The sequence below is a fragment of the Typopeltis vanoorti genome, chromosome 11 (assembly GCF_054136105.1).
Source record: "Typopeltis vanoorti isolate ZY-2024b chromosome 11, IOZ_Tvanoo_1.0, whole genome shotgun sequence".
NCBI lineage: Eukaryota > Metazoa > Arthropoda > Arachnida > Uropygi > Thelyphonidae > Typopeltis > Typopeltis vanoorti.
Genome location: NC_143559.1, coordinates 78,470,792 through 78,490,116, shown reverse-complemented (window position 1 = coordinate 78,490,116; position 19,325 = coordinate 78,470,792). Strand labels below are relative to the sequence as shown.

General features: G+C 34.8%; 1 protein-coding gene across 4 annotated transcripts in view; it reads right to left on the bottom strand.

The window, feature by feature from the left end:
• The window catches only part of LOC150101772 (phosphatidylinositol 4,5-bisphosphate 5-phosphatase A-like), a 163,109-nt gene that overhangs the window by 55,350 nt on the left and 88,434 nt on the right, over positions 1–19,325 (bottom strand). For all 4 annotated transcript variants that reach the window (XM_090400500.1, XM_090400501.1, XM_090400503.1 and 1 more), the window contains one exon: positions 6,164–6,275. In XM_090400500.1, the coding sequence (XP_090256626.1) occupies positions 6,164–6,275 (112 nt within the window). The remainder of the gene's footprint in view (positions 1–6,163; positions 6,276–19,325) is intronic.

Here is a 19,325-nt window from a genome sequence, read left to right as displayed (position 1 = left end):
CATTCTTGCATTTGTCTCTATATTCTCTAAGAGCACAAACTGACTTATTTGACAGGAACTTTTGATATGCTTTTTTCTTTTCCTTCACTGCCTCTTTAACTTCCTGTGTCCACCAGGGAGTTCTGATTTTTTTATCCTTACAGACAACCTCACCACATGCCTCTCTGGCAGAATCAATCAATGTTTTCTTCAGAGTTTGCCACTGAATCTCCAAGGTTTGATTCCTGTTCTCAAACTCTTTCATTTTTTCTTCAATAATCTTTGTGTATTTTAGTCTACAGTTCACATCTGAGAGCTGCTCAACTTTTATTCACTTTAAAACTTTCTTACATGTTATTCTTTTCAATATGAAATTCAATTTTATCTTGCTCAAGAATAGATAGTGATCACTTCCAATTTCAAATCCTCTGTACACTCTGGTGTCATGCACCAGGGAGAAAACATCACTATCAACGATAACATAATCAATGAGACTTTCTTATTCCTAGCCTCTTCTCTCCATGTGAATTTGTGCACATTTTTATGTTGGAACATGGTGTTAGTAATAACCAGTCCATGTCCTGAGCAGAAATCCAACAGATATTTGCCATTATTATTAGCTTTGCTCTTTTCTCCAAATTTTCCCAAAATATTTTTGTATGTCTCACAATCATTTCCTACTCTGCTATTTAGATCCCCGACAAGGACCAACTTTTCATTTTTCATTGTGCCAGTTGCTTTTTCTAAAGCTTCAAAAAATTCCTCCACTTCTGCCTTAGTAGAACCTTCTGCGGGACCATAGGCACAAATAAGTCTCATTGTCCAGTTCCCCATTCTTATATTTGCCCACATTACCATACTTGAGACTGACTGCCATTCAAGAAGATTAGCCTCGTATTTTGTGTTGAATACTATGGCTACTCCTTCTTTTCCTAGATTGTCATTGCCTGAATATAACATTTTGTATTTATTGCTCAGAAAGATCTCACCAGTTTTGGTCTTCTTTGTTTCAGTCACCCCTATTATGTCGATTTGGCACTTATCTAATTCCTCAGCTAGCTCCATTTCTTTGCCATTCAGGCTTCTTACGTTGATAGTACCGATCTTCAACTCTGGTGATGTTGAGTTGGGGTTTGTGTTCAGATTTGTTCCAGTAGCTGACTTTTCGCTGTTCGCCCTGGTTCCCTGGCGAAAACAACGGGGGCCTTGTTTAACTGGGTGACGCCCCAGCCGGCATGAAATTTTGTCATGTTGTACCATCATTTTTTATTTTGGCTTAACCAATAAGAATACAATTTGTCAGCTAAATCCCAAATTGCCAGCCCATCCTCATTCGTTCAGTATCCAAGTAGATACCCAACAGGGTGCACCACGAGAAGGTGAGGATTGGACATTAGGTCAGAAGCCCTGGTCAGTTCTCTGCATTCCTTTAAAGGCTATGTGGAGGTCTCCTCTCAGTTATACAGCTTTGACCCTTCTGAAATTAATTCGAATACTATGTGGCACTCTCTTTTAAAGAATTGCAAAAACACTTGCAATTTTAGTCTGTTTTCTCTACAAGTCATAATGTAAACCAATCATTTTCATTCTCTGCCATCCTTTTTCTCCTTTAAGGTTCAGAACTTTATTTTTCTTCCTATATAAAAGACTACATTTTTTTGTAGTAATTTAAAACTCAACCTGCCTGCTGTATATTCTCTCTCTCTCTCACCCCACACCCGGCAGTTGTACTGTAGTCATTACCATAACATAACTGATAACTTTAAAATGTTATTCTTTCTATACGAGGGTGGTCTGAAAAGTTCTTGGCCTAACAATGAAAAAGCGAATTTATAATTTCAAAATTATTTTTATTTTTCAACATAATCTCCCTTAAGACTAACCCATTTATTCCAGCAATGATCCAGCACCATTATCCCATCCCTGTAGTGGTTCACAGTCAGATCTGTAAAATACCCCTCTACAGCTGCAATCACCTTTTAATTCGAAGAAAATCGCTGACCAGCGAGGAAGAGTTTTATTTTTGGGAAGAGATAGAAGTCAGAGAGAGCTAAATCTGGGGAATAGGGTGGATGTTCCAACAATTAATAGTGCAGAATCCTTAATTTTCCCATGCCAAAACACCTTTGTGGGCAGGTACATTGTCCTGATGAACAATGATTTTTTTTCTTCTGCAAACTGGGTCTTTTCTTGTGAATTTTTTCGTCTAGTCTGGTTAAAAGATGAATAATATTCCCCAGTTATTGTTTTACCCTTTTCAAGTTAATTAATAAACAAAATGCCTTCAGCATCCCAAAATACTGATGCCATGACCTTTCCTGCTGATGAAACAGACTGTTTTCTTTGGTACTGAACAACCGACTTCTGTCCACTGTTTTAACTGCTGTTTGGATTCTGTTGCGTAATGGTGAATCCAAGTCTCATCCATAGTAATAAACCAATGCACAAAATCAGTTTTATTCTTGTTAAAACGTTCGAAGCACTGTTCAGAGATTTTCATGCCACTGCATTTTTGATCTGCTGTGAACAAGCGCAGCACCCATCTTGCGCAAAGCTTTTTCATTTGCAATTCTTCATGCAAAATATATCCTACACTTTCTTTTGAAATGGCTATAGTCTCACCAATTTCATGCACTTTGACTCACCAGTCATCCAATACCATATCATGCACTTGATCAATGATTTCTGGTGTTATTATACTTTTTGGACATTCTTCATGTGGATCATCTTCAAGGCTAGTACGGCCACATTTAAACTTGGCAGCCCATTTCTTAATTGTAGAAAATGAAGGGGGAAGAGTGCCCATAAACTTTGCTGAACTTCGAATGAATTTCTTTTGGCGTTAAATTAAACCTTCTTTTACAAAGAATTTTATAACCGCATGATACTCAATTTTATCCATTTCAAGGGATACAGACAAACTTTTGCTTCAGACAGCTGTATTTCACATGGATGCTTATGACAAACGTACCAACTTAGAAAAAAAAAATCTTGCTGATAGTGTTGCCATCTATGGTCGAGGCTGAGAACTTTTCAAACCACTCTCGTATGAAAGACCTTATAAATATCCACTTTTTAGCTCCAAAAATCCCCTCATTTCTCTCACGGCAATACTACAGTGTTCTTTTCACTCCTCACATGCTCCACTACATGTAATACTTCCAGTTTTCATTTCAATCATGAAGCAAGAAAAATGAGCTGCATAATAGTCACACAGTTTTATTTGGAAACAGTAAATTTCTCACATTTCAAATGTGAGAGAAAACATGCAAGTTTTTCATTGCAAAATAAGTAAATTTTCGTATCACGAATACACTACGTTTCACATTTCCAGTTTTCGCTTCAGTCATGAAGCAACAAAAATGAACCGCATAATAATCATATTGCTTTACTTGTAAACAGTAAACCTGTCACATTTGAAGTGTGCAAGAAAACATGTATGTTTTTCATTGCAAAACAAGTAAGTTTTCATATCACGAATAATTGTAATTAAATTACAATTATCACTTCCAATAAATAGTTAAATGCCTGTCATAGGTAATAGACAATCTATCATGTAAAAAAAAACGAATTGTATTTTTCTCAAATAAACTGTTAATTATAAGCACAAAAATTAAATTGGCACAATCTAATTCAATATCTATAAGATACTGAATTAGAAAATTGAAATGAATAGGATGTATAGCACATCTATACATCTTATTCTACAACTGCATACCAACCCTTGAGTAGGTGTGCAGTTGTAATATAGTATTATCCTAAGCTTATTTTCATAGTTCACAACTTGAATTAGATTCTTGTAATTAAATGCTTGAAAATTTTCGTAATGAAAATGATTTTTGATACTGTTATTTAAAAAATACAATTATCTTGCAAAGACCGGATCATGTCCCTGGGTACATCATGAAAATTGAGTCTGGCTCAACATCAAGTGCTACCTACTTTCTTGTTTTTGTGAATTACATTATTTGTCTTTCCTATTAAATTATTATTCATAGATAATTTATATAAATTTGCCCTTCATTATGACAATAAATGTCATAATGAAGGGTAAATAATGAACATAAAAACTGAGTTGTGATGAGCTGTATTGGGCATGCATTTTAAACCCACATTAAAGGAAAGCATATCTCTGTAGAATGTATTACTCTGTTTTGCCAACATAAGATTTAGTTGTCATTTTTTTTTTAAAAAAAACATTACCTCTAACAATATTTATATAAAGTAAAGCAATCCCTTGGGCAAGCAAAATTTTTTTGTGAGATACTAAATTTAAGTTGTATTTCTGGAGCACTAACTACAAGGGTCTTGTTTCTTTCTTTTTTTTCTTTTTTAATTTTAATTGAAGGACACATTCATTATCAGAAGTAATAAATTTAAAACTGGGTATCCAACAATAAACAATGGATGCCCAACAAGGCATTTCGATGTTTACAAATAAAAATGAAAGCTTCTTAAAAATATACAGGAAAATGGAATACTGAATTTAGAGGACATAAGGCTATAATTTTGTAATTTGGTTTAAGCCAATAAGAACACAATTTGGTTGGCTAAATCCCAAATTGCCAGCTCATCCTCGTTCGTTCAGTATCCAGTTAGATACCCAACAGGGTGCATCACGAGAAGGTGAGGACTGGACATTAGGTCAGAAGCCCTGGTCGGTTCTCCGCATTCCTTTAAAGGCTATGTGGAGATCTCCTCGCAGTTATACAGCTTTAACCCTTAAGCACCCCCCCCCTCTCTTGGCACCTTGTCATATGCCTTTTCCAGATCAACAAAACTTAAATACAGATCTTTGTTATGGGATATAACAAAGATTTGTAATTAAGTTTTGTCGATCTGGAAAAAGCATATGACAAGGTGCCGAGAGAGAGAGAAGCTATTCAATATGCTACAGTTATATGGTGTCAATGGGGCATTATATCAAGCAATGCTTAGTCTCTATTTGAGTTGTAAGTCAGCAGTTAGAATTGAAGGAAGTACAGGAAAATGGTTTAATGTTAAATCTGGTGTGAGACAAGGATGTACATTATTTCCTCTGTTATTCATTATCTATATGGATCACATTATGAAGGAAAGTGGTATTAAACATGATATCAAAATTGGAGATGTTAATGTCAGCTCTTTGCTTTATGCGGATGATGTTATACGTCTAAATAAATCTGTTACAAGTCTGCAAGATTCCCTGACTAAATTGAATAACTGTTGTAATAGATATGGTATGAAGGTCAGCATTAAAAAGACAATGAAAATATCAATGTTTTGCATTGTGAATGGAGGAGAACCTGTAGAACAAGTAAAACATTTCAGTTTTCACGATTTTTAGTGAAGATGGTAAATTAAGTATGGAAATAGACAACAGAATCAACAAACCTGGTATGGTAGGAAGTCAATTGAATAAATTCATATGGAATAAGAGAGAAATTAGTCGGAACACTAAATTAGCTGTATACAAGACAGTGTTCAAACCAGTTTTAACTTATGGATCTGAGAGCTGGGTCAGAAGTAAAACACTTGACCAAAGACTAGAGACCACAGATATGAGAGTCCTGAGAAAGATTAGAGGCATGAACAGATGGCATCAATGGCAATATCATATTAAAAATTAGGATATTAGGAAAGAACTTGAGATGTCAGCATCCAGGAATGTGTTAGCAGAGCTAATCTCAGGTGGTATGGTCACTTAAACAGAATGAGTGAGGAAAGATTAGAAAAACAAGTGTTCTCTGCCAGATTGACAGGAAAACAACCCAGAGGAAGACTAAAATGTAGGTGGATTGATACGGTACAAAGTGCCTTAGACGATAGAAACATAAGATCTGATAATATTGGAGTCTTGACAAGTATCAGACTGATTTGGAGGAAAATTGTAGATAGGAAGTTAATAATGATGTAAATTTTTCATGTAGTACTATCATATCCTGTACACCCCTTGAGGGTACATGGCAGGAATTTGATGATGATGAAGGCTATAATTGTGTTTTTATTCTTATTTTAAACTTGAAAAAGAAAAAAATAAATAAAATTTTCAATTTCTGAAAGTGTAGTTTTGTAAAAAAAAAAATGCATTCCAGAAAACACAAACAATTTCCTGACTCAGAACACAAAATTTATGTAAGTGGCTAAAAAAGTCAATATCAAATCCTTATACTTCTGCACCTTGAAAAATCATTTAAAGATTTACCTGATCTTTGGCAAGTAGTTTTTTCATATTCTTATTCTTTATTAAAGATAAAATTTGATTGGTTGTAAAATCTTCAAGGCGAAAATTTATATCTCCGATCCAAAAGACATAACTGGAACACACATATATATAAACTATTTAGCAATACATCGATAAAATTAAAAATAAAATCAAAAAGAACTGTTTCTGTCATATTAAGTATTATGAAAATAAGAAAGTAGTTTTAGATTTATACAACAACAACAACAAAAAAAAAAAAAATTGTTATGGAATGCCAGTGGATGTACTATATCACTAAAATAGTCCTAATAAAAACACGATAAGAAACTTGTAAAGATGGATTAATGAAACAATTTGTCACATTGCATTGCTATAGTAAATTTCCTTTTGAAAATAACTCCAGCTAGTGCTATTTCAGTTTGTTATAGCGAAAGATTTTTTGTATACTTGAAAAGTTGATTTTTTTATTTTATGTTGCTCCCACCCACAAAAGGTTATTTGCAAACCTATGGCACATTTGTACTGTGGGTATAAAGGGCAGTCTCATTGGGCATTAATATCATCTCCCACCTAAAGACAATCAGACATATCCATGGTAGGATTCGAACATGCAGCCCAATCAGACCAGCAAATTGTATAATGACTTAGAAGAAAATGGTATAATGTTAGGTTGATGGAAGTTTTTTTTGCTTGGCTATGCTACCAATTATATATTTGGTTTAATACTTTATCCAAGTGCAAGCAAAAAAAGTCTGCGCCTGAAGTATTTTCAGGACTGGGACAACTCGTGGCAAAGATGGAATAAGTTCTCATCACTTGCCTTAGTATCCCATAATGCAAAGCACATATCCTTGTGGATATGCATAATGCTATGCATTAAGGAAAGGGTCACTACCCAGACCGGTTTTGACCTTTATTGAGGTCTCGTCAGTGGAAGCCAGACTCAGCGGTGGTGATACTAAGGTGGAAGTAATGGAGAAGTCATATTTCCATATGCCGGTTGCCAAAAGGTGTCACACCTTATTATTAAAATTCTCTGGATTAGAGATGAGTTGATGGATGTTTTTTCACTTGGCTATGCTACCAATTATATATTTGGTTTAATCCTTAATCCACAAGTTGCCCCAGTCCTGAAAATACTTCAGGCGCAAAGTTTGTTTGCTTACACTTGGATAAAGGATTGATAAACTGGAAGATTGACAAAATAAATGTTCTTTGCCAGGTTGGCAGGAACCCAGAGGAATACCAAGATGTAGATGGACTGATACAGTAAAAAGCACTTTAAAAGATATAAATATAAGATCTGATTATATTGGAGTCTTGACAGATAACAAATTAATTTGAAGGAGAATTATTGATCAGAAGTTAGTAATGGTGTAACTTTTTCATGTAGTACTATCATAATTATCCTGTACCCCCCCCCCTGAGGGTACATATCAGGAATTTAATGATGAAGTAGGCCTGAATATCATTATCATACATCATAAGTAGATAACTGAAGCCAAGTCTTTTGCTATGAAATCTGAACTTTGTTAACAGTGAAGTGGATAGTAACAAAATGTGCTACTCGCCTTTGCAATTTGATTAAATATATCATGATACTCACTGGGAAAAATTTTCTGTTAACTACTTCTATTTATGCAAGAAAAATATAAACTGATATAATAATACAAAAACAAATTTAAGATTTCTCCTTCCTCACTTTTGTGTGATGAACGTGAAAGAACAGAGGTGAATGTGACTGAAGTCCAGAACATGTCTCTTCATCACACAGTGTTAGAAATGTGAATAGCTGGTAATATACAGATTCAACAAGAGAGAGAGAGAGAGAAGAAGATGCTTAAGAAGAAGAATGTTGTACATGAGAAAAACCAACTGAAGTGATTGCTTAGTGAGAGTGGTGTCAGTTCAAACTATGGCCATGACAACTAAGGGATTGAAACCAGTATATTATGTATATTAATTGCAAATATTCTCTAGCTGATTTGTCTGTTTTGCAAGAGTAAAACCTGACTTTCCAGAGAGGATAAATGTTACTAGACACTATGGCTATCAGATGTCATTAGGTATCTATCAATTTCATGTATTTTCAAGATAGGTTTCTTTGTGGAAGAGAAACAGTTTTTTGGAACAAAAAACCACACTGCCTGTATCTAAAAATGGCTAGCTTCAATTGAAAAAGTTTTTCAGCTCCCTTTCCACAAAAACATAGGCTTTTAACAATAAAGAAATCAGATAGTAAATGTCTAAATCATTTACTAAATCATAGTGTCCTGGACACCTTAGATCAGAGTTTCCTTAACTGTGAGGTGTATCTCCCTTGGAGGTCTTCCAGGGAAGGTGTAAAGAACCTTTTAATCATATATTGTTACAATAAATACAGTCTCATCGAACTACACACCAAATCTTTGCTAAGACAAAATTTTGTTAATCAAAATCTTGATGAATTCTAGTGTTCCCCAAATGGCTGTATATCCAGTTTTGGCAAGTAATGCTCTTTTAGCCTTAATCCCAGCTGCAACTGATCTATGTGAATCTGGATTTTCAACATTAGTCAGTGTGAAGACAAAGCTTAGAAATCTAGCTTAGGATTCCAGACATGATATTTTCTAGGCAAATATCATGTCTGGAATAAAATTTTATTAGCAAAACAACAGGATTCTGAAATCAAAATAATTATCAATTAATAATCTAAGTAATAATAATAAATTATAAAATAATGAAATTATAGTGCTCATTGTTGTTCTGGCAATTGCCTTATTACTTCTGGACCATACTGTATATGCTATGGAAGAGTGTATGCTGATCATGAAAGTATTACTGGAGAAACCAATATTATTCTTAGACAAAGAGAAATTATAAATCACAAACAGATACATATAACAAGCACAGTGAATTGTATAGATTGATTTGTTTGCAAAACTCTCAGTTAACATAAATGTTAACTGAGATTAAATCATAGATTATAATTCAATGATTGTGGTTATGGTTGTTTTGGAATTATGGATAAAGTAACTAAGGCTACAAGATCAGTGTAATTTGTCTAAATTTCATGCCTGTTTTGAATAGAAAGTCCTTTGTATGAGAGATAAGCTAAATTACTTTCAGATGAAAAAACTTTTATAAAGGATTTTTCATCTATGTTCCACCCTTTTTGTCATTTTCAGATGTGGAAAATAAAAAATAATAATAAAAATTCATTTTCACACCTGAAAATCTATACAAACACAATTTATAACTGATTAGTTATTTTTTTGCACTACACCTCTCTCTCTCTCTCTCTCTCTCTCTCTGGGAGAGGATAGGTTAGCAAAACAGGGGTTTGATACCAAGATGGCAGGGAAAAGACCCACAGATTTACACCCTCTGTCCAAAAAGAAACTGAACTTTTCGCAAATAGAAGAAACTAGTGACACCACCTGTTGTATTTTTTTGTTGTCGAAAGCAGCAACCTTCATTAGTGTTGTGTCAACTGTTTATGATATTTGTTTCATTAGAAGCCGAGTTATAGTGCCAAGAGTGACAGTGTGTTTTAACGAAGGGTCGGAAAATGAGTTTCAAACAGAGAACTGGATTGACTTTTGTGTTAAACTTGGTAAAAGTTTTATCAAAAAGCATACAATGATGAATGCTTATCCTGTACTCAAGTTTACGAGTGGGCGATTTCAAAGTGGTTGTGAGATGCTTGAGGACGACGAAAAGCCAGGCATCCAAAAACTGGACTGAGCAAAATTAACATCCAAAAAGTGCATGATTTCATCAAAGAAAACCCGAAATTGTCCGTGAGATTGATTGAAGATGAATTAGGGATTCCAAAATCAACTATGCACAACATTTTGACCGAGAGTTTGGGCCTTCATAAATTGAATTCGCGATTTGTTCCCCACAAGTTGACCGACAACCAAAAAATGTATCAAATTGAACACTGCAAGGACCTCATTAAAACTGCTCATAAGGACTCAACCTTCCTTGAAATGATTGTTACTGGTGATGAAACATGGTGTTTTGAGTATGAGTCCGAAACAATGCACCAGAGTGCTGAGTGGAGACCACCAGAAGAGGGGCATCTGGAAAAAAAAAAGTCGCTTTGAAAAGTCAAAAGTAAAGACAATGCTGATTTGTTTCTACAATTCCAAGGATATTATCCACAAAGAATTTGTTCCGCCTGGCCAAACGGTCAATGGCGAGTTTTATCTCGAAGTTTTGAAGTGATTGATAGTGAGTATTTATCGCATACAGCATGAATATCGTGATGCAGGCAGCTGGTCACTTTTGAACGATAATGCACCATCTCATCGTTTGAACATTGGGATACAGTTTTTGAGCAAAAACCAAGTTTGTGTGTTGGATCACTTGCCATATTCACCCGATTTAGCACCCTGTGACTTCTTTCTGTTCCCCTGACTTCATTTGCCGATGAAAGGAAAGCGATATGACACCATTAAAAACGTTCAAGCAGCAGTAACCACAACCCTCAACAATATCTCAAAAACCGATATAAAAACTCATTTAACAAATTAATTGACTGTGCCAAATGCTGTATCGAAGCTGAAGGAGAGTATATTGACTGAAATAAATTATTTGAATAATTATAATTGACTTGTGTTTTATTTTCTATCAAAAGTTTGGTTTCTTTTTGGACAGAGGGTGTAGGTGGATTGATTCAGTCAAAAGTGTCTTAGAAGAACAAAATGTTAGATATGACATTTATTATAGTGCTGACAGTAATAGACTAATTTGGAGAAAAATTATTGATAGGAGGTTATTAATAATGTAAACTTATTCATGTAGTGATGTCTTAGTAGCCTGAACATCCTGTGAAGTACATATTAGGAAACTGATGGTGACAATGATGATGAACAAATTTATTTGTATTCATACTTATTCTCTGGTATAATTGTATAGACATTAATTGTCACTCATGTTGGAAGAAATACATATAAAAATAATAATTAACTAAATTTATTTAACTAATTAAATGATTATGCCAACATTTTGCTTTGGTTACTAAGGCATCTTGATGAGCACAAAGAAATATCCTAAGCATGCGTACTCAAGGAATATCAGCAGGAAAGCAAATACAGACTGATTGTAAAAGATAGATTCCTAGCGTTCTAACTGGTTATTTATTTCATGTGCCCCCCTTTTCCTCCCCTGTCCCTTAGGATGAGTTGAGCCCTCCTAATGAGAGATTAAATATGTATTTTTTATGAGTTTAGATCCATGTGTTCACGGGACTGGTGTGCCTGTTCTGGGGGATGAAAAAACCGCTCTACCTCTGTATGAGACCAACTAACTCATCTTTAGTCAAAAGAGACCAGATAAAGTTCCTCACATCTTGGATGGGAATCGAACTCAGGTCTTTCTGACCAAAGGGCTTTGTCTATACTGACTGAGCTACAGAAGCTCTAATCCTAACTGGTGCCCTCTATGATGTAGTGAAAAAATTTTGCTGAAAGTCTCAAAAGTGCTGTGCTGGATTCTAGAAATAGTCTCCCTGATTTAAATCTTCTCTGTATAATAGGGAGGTCCCCCCCCACACAACCTTTGGATCCAATCAGTGATCTATATATCCACTGCATGGTCTACCAACTCCAGAAAGGCTGTAGTGCAGATGGTGGGGTGGACAAATTTTGTGTTCTTCTAAATGGATATTAGCAGTTCTTCCAGTTTGTCCAAAGTATTTAAGCTTGCACAAGCAAGGGATACTGCAGATTCCAGGATGACCCAGATGATGGAGAGGATCTTTTGGTGAGTGGATATATAAAGATAGCTAATTTTTTGGTATGGCCTGAAGGAGGTCTGTATATTATACCTTTTAAGAACGCATGCAATTTTTTTTGCCACATCTGCTAAGAGCATCTGCTGTGACCACACTAGCCCTTCTACCAAAATCATTCAGAACACTTTTTCAGCCAATGGCTTCATCCCTCCCCACACAAAAAATTAACAGAGTTCTCCATTCATCCTTCACCCCCCCCAAAAAAAAATCCACCCCTACATCCACCTGCAAAGAAAAATTGCGCACATGCTTAAAAAGTATAATGTGCAGACTTGCTTCAGGATATACCAAAAATTAACTAATAATTATAATTATTATTATTATCCACTCCATAATTAGGATAATTCGTGATCTACAGTATCCCTTGCTCCTGCCAAGTTTCCATATTTCTGACAAACTGGAAGAATTGCTAAGATCCATTTAGAAAAACACAGAAACTTTGTTTATCATCTGCACTACAGCTATTCCAGAGTGGCAGACCATGCCATGAATACAACCACCAGATTCAATTTTAAAAAAAAATTTTTTTAAATCCTCCCTCTTATACAGAAGCAGATTTAAATCACAGACTATTTCTGAAATTCACCAGAACACTATAACATTCTCCAGATCTAAAGAAATTCAGTTGCATTACATCACCAAAAATCTGGGAGATCATCATTATGATGCCTTCAGCAAGATTCCATCATCACACCCATAGAGGGCAAGTTAGGACTGAGGAACATAAGTTGCTGTCCTTCACAATCAGTATATGTCTACTTTCCTGCTGGTGCACCTGCATGCATGTGCTTAGTATATTTCTCTGTTCCTATGAAGATGCTGAAATACTGGCTTAATAATCTAATTAGCAAAATAAATTTAATTAATTATTGATGCAAATGTAATCATTAATAGTTTTCAGTATTGAAACCACATTAAGATGTAAATAAATAGTTTAATAAAAATAAGCAATTAAATTCTGACAACTTTTATAAGTCACAAGACTTACATCATCAGGGATACTGGTACAGAAAAGTTTTACACAACAAAAGCCTATTAACAATTAATTACACATATTAGATGTTTTGATAACTTCACACCTGTTACATATAATTAATAAACCAGAATACAAATGGTAAATTCATTACTGCTAAATAGTAACAACTAGCAATGTTCCAATATGCATATAGTAATGAATTTACCATGGCCTGCAAAACTGCTTTATGGCTGTATCCTTAAAAATGGGCTAGGCTTGGGATTTTTGTATTATATTTAGCATGCCAACTACATTGAAGATGGGAGAACAGTAGCTGTAATCTGATGCATTTAGCTAATAGGAAATGGAGAGCAGATTTCATTTAAGTTTGTAAGTTCAGAGCACATAGGAGATGTTACTTTTTTTTTTTTTTTTTTTTGAAATCTGAAGCCTACATACAAGAGATCACAAGATCCATAAACCCAATAGTACCATGTACTGGCAATAATTAGAAAGAAGAAATCTATTGATGTGTCTAAAAGATCTGAAGTAGATGTAGCTACTGGAGAAAATGGTATGTGGAAAGCAGTTTCAAAGAGGTAAATAGAATGACAGAAGATGAAAAGTTGGTGGTGTAAGTCTAAAGATGAACTATGCTTGCATTCTTAAACATTAGAGGAAAGTAGGGGAATGGTGGTGGTCAGTTTGGTGGAGCAAAGTTTGTGAAAATACCTATTAAAAAGAAGACAATGCAGAAACAGTGAAAAGGCCAGCCATTAGAACAAACTCAACCAATTGTAACATCGGCAAAAATTTCAAACAGGCACATAACATAACATATACCAATAACAAAAAATAAGCCGAACAGGAATACATATCCATACATGAAGTAGAAAAAGCTATCAAAACCTGAAATGTGGAAAGCCAGCTAGAGTAGATGATATTCAACCAGAAATGCTCAAGTATGAAGGTATAAAAGTCTTACAGTGGCTGCACTGCATAGTTCAGAACGCCTGGACAAAGGGACAAATTCCAGATGATTGGAGTAGAGCTCTCATAGTACTCATATAAAAAAAGAAATAAATTGAATGTGAGAATTACAGAGGCATTTCCCTACTGAGTGTTCCTGGTAAGTTTTATGCATGTATACTTGAGAAACGGTTGAGACGGATTCTGGAAGGGGAGCTTGGTGAAGAACAAGCTGGATTCAGGCCAAATAGAGGCTGTCAAGATCAGATTTTCACTTTACACAAAATACTTGAGAAATCATGGGAATATAACAAAAATCTGTATTTAAGTTTTGTAGATATAGAAAAGGCATATGACAAGGTGTCAAGAGAGAAGCTATTCAAAACGCTACAGTTGTATGGTTCAGTGGGCCATTATTATTATTATTTGTCACCTCCAGGGAGTCCAAAGACTCATCAAGGGACGGCATCCACTCTACAACTTTGCTTCCACCATTCACAATTCACCAACTGACCACAACTACACCAACGCCATCTACCGCTGACCACCACCACCACCGGTATTTCCACAGACAATCACAAACATCCATGCCCACGGCAGGATTTGAACCCGCAGCCTCTTGACTGGAGAGCGAACATGCTAACCACTCAGCCAGCCAGGCTGGCATTATATCAAGCAATACTCAGTCTTCATTTGAGTTGTAAGTCAGCAGTTAGAATTGAAGGAAGTACAGAAAGATGGTTTTATTAAAAACGAGGATATTAAGAAAGAACTTAACATTGTTAGCATCCAGGAATGTGTTAGCAGAGCTAATCTCAGGTGGTATGGTCACTTAAAACAGAATGGGAGAGGAAAAATTAGCAAAAGAAGTGTTCTCTGCAGGTTGGCATGAAAAAGACCCACAGGAAGACCAAGATATAGGTGCATTGATACAGTAAAAAGTGCCTTAGAAGATAGAAATATAAGATTTGATAATGTTGCAGTCTTGACAAGTAACAGATTGATTTGGAGAAACATTGTAGATAGGAAGTTAGTAATGATGCAAGTTTCACGTAGTACTATCATATCCTGTACACCCATTGAAGGTACATGTCAGGAATTTGATGATGATGATATTATATTCAGGCAACAAGTGATCACAGAAAGGAAGGAATAGCATTTGCCAAAAACATTAAAATAAAATTTTTGATTGGCAGGTAATGTAATTTCAAAATGAAAAATTGGAAAACAAAACTTATTTGTGCTATGGAACTACAGAAGGCTCTTCTAAAGAAAAAGTGGAGAAATTTTTCAAGTCATTACAGAAGGCAATTGATTTAACAGAAATACTAGCCCTTGTTGGAGATCACAACAGCAGGTTCGGAACTGAATAACATGGATTCAGAAATGTCATCACATTTTATCAAATTCCTGTATCTTAAGGGGATATAAGAATTTGTGGACTGCTGACATTAGCAAAGAAGATAAAGAGAGGTGATATGGTAGGGACCTTCAAACTCCTGAAATATACAGGATACCATTACATGGAAGTTTTTAATTTATGGAGGGAGGGAAGAGGACATCCATGGAAGTTGAGAATGAATATAGCCAAGAAAGAAGAAGGTGAGAGCAAGATTTACTCTAATTGAACAGTGCATGATTGGAATGGCTTGCCTTTGGAGGTAGTGAGTGCAAGTAGCGTGAATGAATTCTAAAAAATGTAAAACAGCTAATAGGAAAGATGTGGCCTCCCTCAGTGAGTCCCTGACTTCCTGGATTATTAACAGAGGGAAGTCTCTGGTAATAATAATAAATATATTTTAGATTCTGCATTTTCTGTATATGTATATATATGGTGAGCTATAAGAGTCTCGTGTGAGCCCCTTGTTCTTCTTCTTTACTTTTTATTTAAAAAAAAAACATAACTTTTTGAAATACGAGGGATAAGTAATAAGACTAATTTTACTATCGTGAAACCACTCATCACAATATTAATTTCTGTGGAATAAAGAAATGTTGCTGTCTGTGATAGATGGCATATACGGGCTGATGTGCCAGAGTGTCACGTGACTAAACGCAAGCTTGTTTCGGTGCGCCTACGACCCGCGACCAGTCGTCGAAATGGAAGCGTCCTTGGAACAGCGTTATGCGATTAAATTTTGTGTGCGTTTGCAAAAATTGGCATCGGACACTTTTAACATGATACGTGAAGCTTTCCACGATGAAGCAATGTCGAAGGCAAGTGTTTTTCGCTGACATAAAACTTTTAAGGAAGGAAGGCAAAATGTGGAAGATCTTGAACATGAGGGAAGACCTTCAACGTCCATCACAGAGACAATGATCAACACAGCAGTGATTATCATCAAGGAGGATCACAGAATTACAGTATGCCAGCTACATGTTGTCCTAAATATTTCTGTGGGAAGTGTTCACTCAATCATGGCTGAACATATGGGACTGAAACGTGTTTGCGCCTGATGGATTCCCAAACTCTTGACACCAGAGCAAATGCAGTATCGAGTGGATGTGTGCACAGAATGGAAAGAAAGACTGGAACAAGAAGGCAACAACTTCTTAAAACGCATCATTACAGCAGATGAAGCTTGGTTGTATCGCTATGACCCTACAATGAAAAAAAAAAGAGGTGAATGGAAGCATCCGTCTTCGCCTACCCCCAAGAAAGCAAAAATTGTAAAATCAGCTGGTAAAGTTATGACCATAATGTTTTTTGACTATGAAGGCATTGTTTACCAACACACTGTAGAACCCAGGAATACTGTAAATGGCTCATACTATGCAGATGTTTTACGGACAATGGTACAGCACGTCAAAAGGAAGTATATATTGCTGAAGAATGGCTTCTTATTACACCACGATAATGCAATGCCACATATTGCTGGTGGTGTGGTGGACGTTTTGCAGAAGAACAACATAGATATCCTACCACACCCTCCATACAGTCTTGATCTCGCACCGTACGATTTCTGGCTGTTTCCTCAGCTCAAGAAACCACTAAGAGGCCGCCATTTCGAAAGCAACAAAGCATGTGTAAAAGAGGCGGTTTTGAAAGAACCCTCAAAAAATGGACTTTCACGTGTTTAAGAAGTGGACGCAACGTTGGGACAAATGCATCGCGTCTCACGGTAGTTACTTCGAAAAAGACCATGTAAATGATGATGATTAAATGTAATCTGTTTTCTGTATAAATATAGTCTTATTACTTATTGAACAGCCTCCGTATATTAAACCACAAACTTGTTCGGTAACCTAACAAAAATTTGTCTATTTGGCAGTGTATAGATTATTTGGAATTATTGTTTCAACTCCTCTATAACGAAAGTTTGAAAATAAATATGCAATCGTATGGTAAAACCACTAGACAATCAGATGTTCGTAAAACTGTCATCAGCAGGTTGTTCCACTGGACATTAGTTCTGTGTTCATTAGTACACTGATGTATAACAATAGTTTGTGTTTAAAATTTAAAAATAATAATAAATTTAAAAACTGTAGATTCAGCAAATTTTATTTGTATAATTGTAAAAGTATTTTTACCCACAGTGAAATTTATTATATTAAATTTTTTTGAGAAAAAAAAATAATGAAAAGTGATTCTACTGCTGTTGAAAATGAAGTCGAAGATGAAGTTTGAAGATAATACGCACACTGATTCAATGAATATGCAACAAGTTGGAGGAGAAAAAGAAAATAATTTACCTGATTGCTAGAACAAGAAGCAAGCATCGTATTTCAAAACGCAGTATAAGTGGTTAGAAGTTAAAAATGATAAATTAGGATGTCGTGTTTGCTCAAAATATAAAAACTTACGTGTTGAAGGAGAAAAAAGTTGTTTTATCATCAAAGGAATGGGTAGAAATGAAAACCGAACCAAAACCGAACTAAAGAACCGCATGTTTGCATAAAAAGTTATCCAAACATAATGACTCATTTGCTCATAATAAAATCATAAAAAAAAAATGAAGAATGTAGCAAATCGATATTACCAAATTTAATTAACAAACTAAACGAAAGAAAAATTTTGATAACTTCAAAAATGCTTAATTCTGTTTATAGTTTGGTGAAGAGAAACCGACCAATGTCTGATTTGCCAGATTTAATCAAGCTCCAAATTAAAAATGGTATTGATCTAGGATTATCATTGAATTCTAGACTTTTATGAATTAGAATAGTTGAACATATTTCTAAACAAATAAAATTAGAAATATTCTCCAAAATAATAGAAAAAAAAAAAGGCAAAATTTCTATAAAAAAGTGTTTTAGTTATTCACATACAAGTTGAGCTCACTGAACCATGTATGATTTTTGTAGATCTTGCAGAACTAGAAAATACCACCGCTGAACGTATACATCCTACTTTAAATTCATATGGATTTTCTGATAACAATTTTAAAAATCATCTCATTGCATTTTGTTCTGATGGAGCTAGTGTAATGCCAGTAAACAAATCAGGTGTTGCAATCAAACTTCTACAAAAATTCCCAACAATGTGATTTGGCACTGCATAGCTCATCGTTTACAAGCATTAGACAATTCGATAAAGAAATACAAAAATTCCCAACAACGTGATTTGGCACTGCATAGCTCATCGTTTACAAGTATTAGACAATTCGATAAAGAAATAAATCATTTTGAAATATTTATAGATAAATTATATGCTTTTCATCATCAATCACCAAAACATCAACGAGAATTAAATACGATTGCAAAAGACCTTGGTATATCGAAATTTTAAAGATCAGCCGTGTTTGGACCACAATGGGCAGCTTGCAGTTTACGAATGGCTCTTGCTGTGTGGAGAAATTACCCAGCTTTATGCAAGCATTTTGCATCAAACGATAAATATAAGGGCTTTTTAAACCGACTTCTCAATTTGAATTTTTAAAAGATCTAGCATTAATAATTGATATCCTACAGGAATTATATCTGTCAGAAGCTCTACAAAGTCGCAATATAAGTATTATAAGGGTTAACTCTTTAATCATGTGAACAATTAATGCAATTAATGATTTTAAAAATTCTGTAGGTTCTTGTGAATCTAAAATTGATACCATGTTAAAATCAAAACAATTTGAAGGAATAGCAATTGAAAGCAAAATCAGATTTCACAAACTACCGCGAGAAACATTACTAAACTCTCTTATAATGTCTTTAAAGGATAGATTAATGCAGCAAAGCAATTTTAAACTTAAAAATGAAAATTATGAGGATGTGGAAGATAAAGAACTCAAAAACATTTTAAATGTATGTTATCCTGAAACATGGAGTATGGAAGAAGTTATGTATCCGTTGGTTAGAAAGGAAAAAAAAGATAAGATCTTTAAATTTTATTTTGAAATATGAAATTAAAATTAATGATTTTAGAGATTTAGTGGAAATGGCTTTGACTGGAAAGTTAAAGCAAAATTCCCAGCACGGTGAAAAAAGCCAAAGCAATGGCAACAATTGCAGTTTGCAGC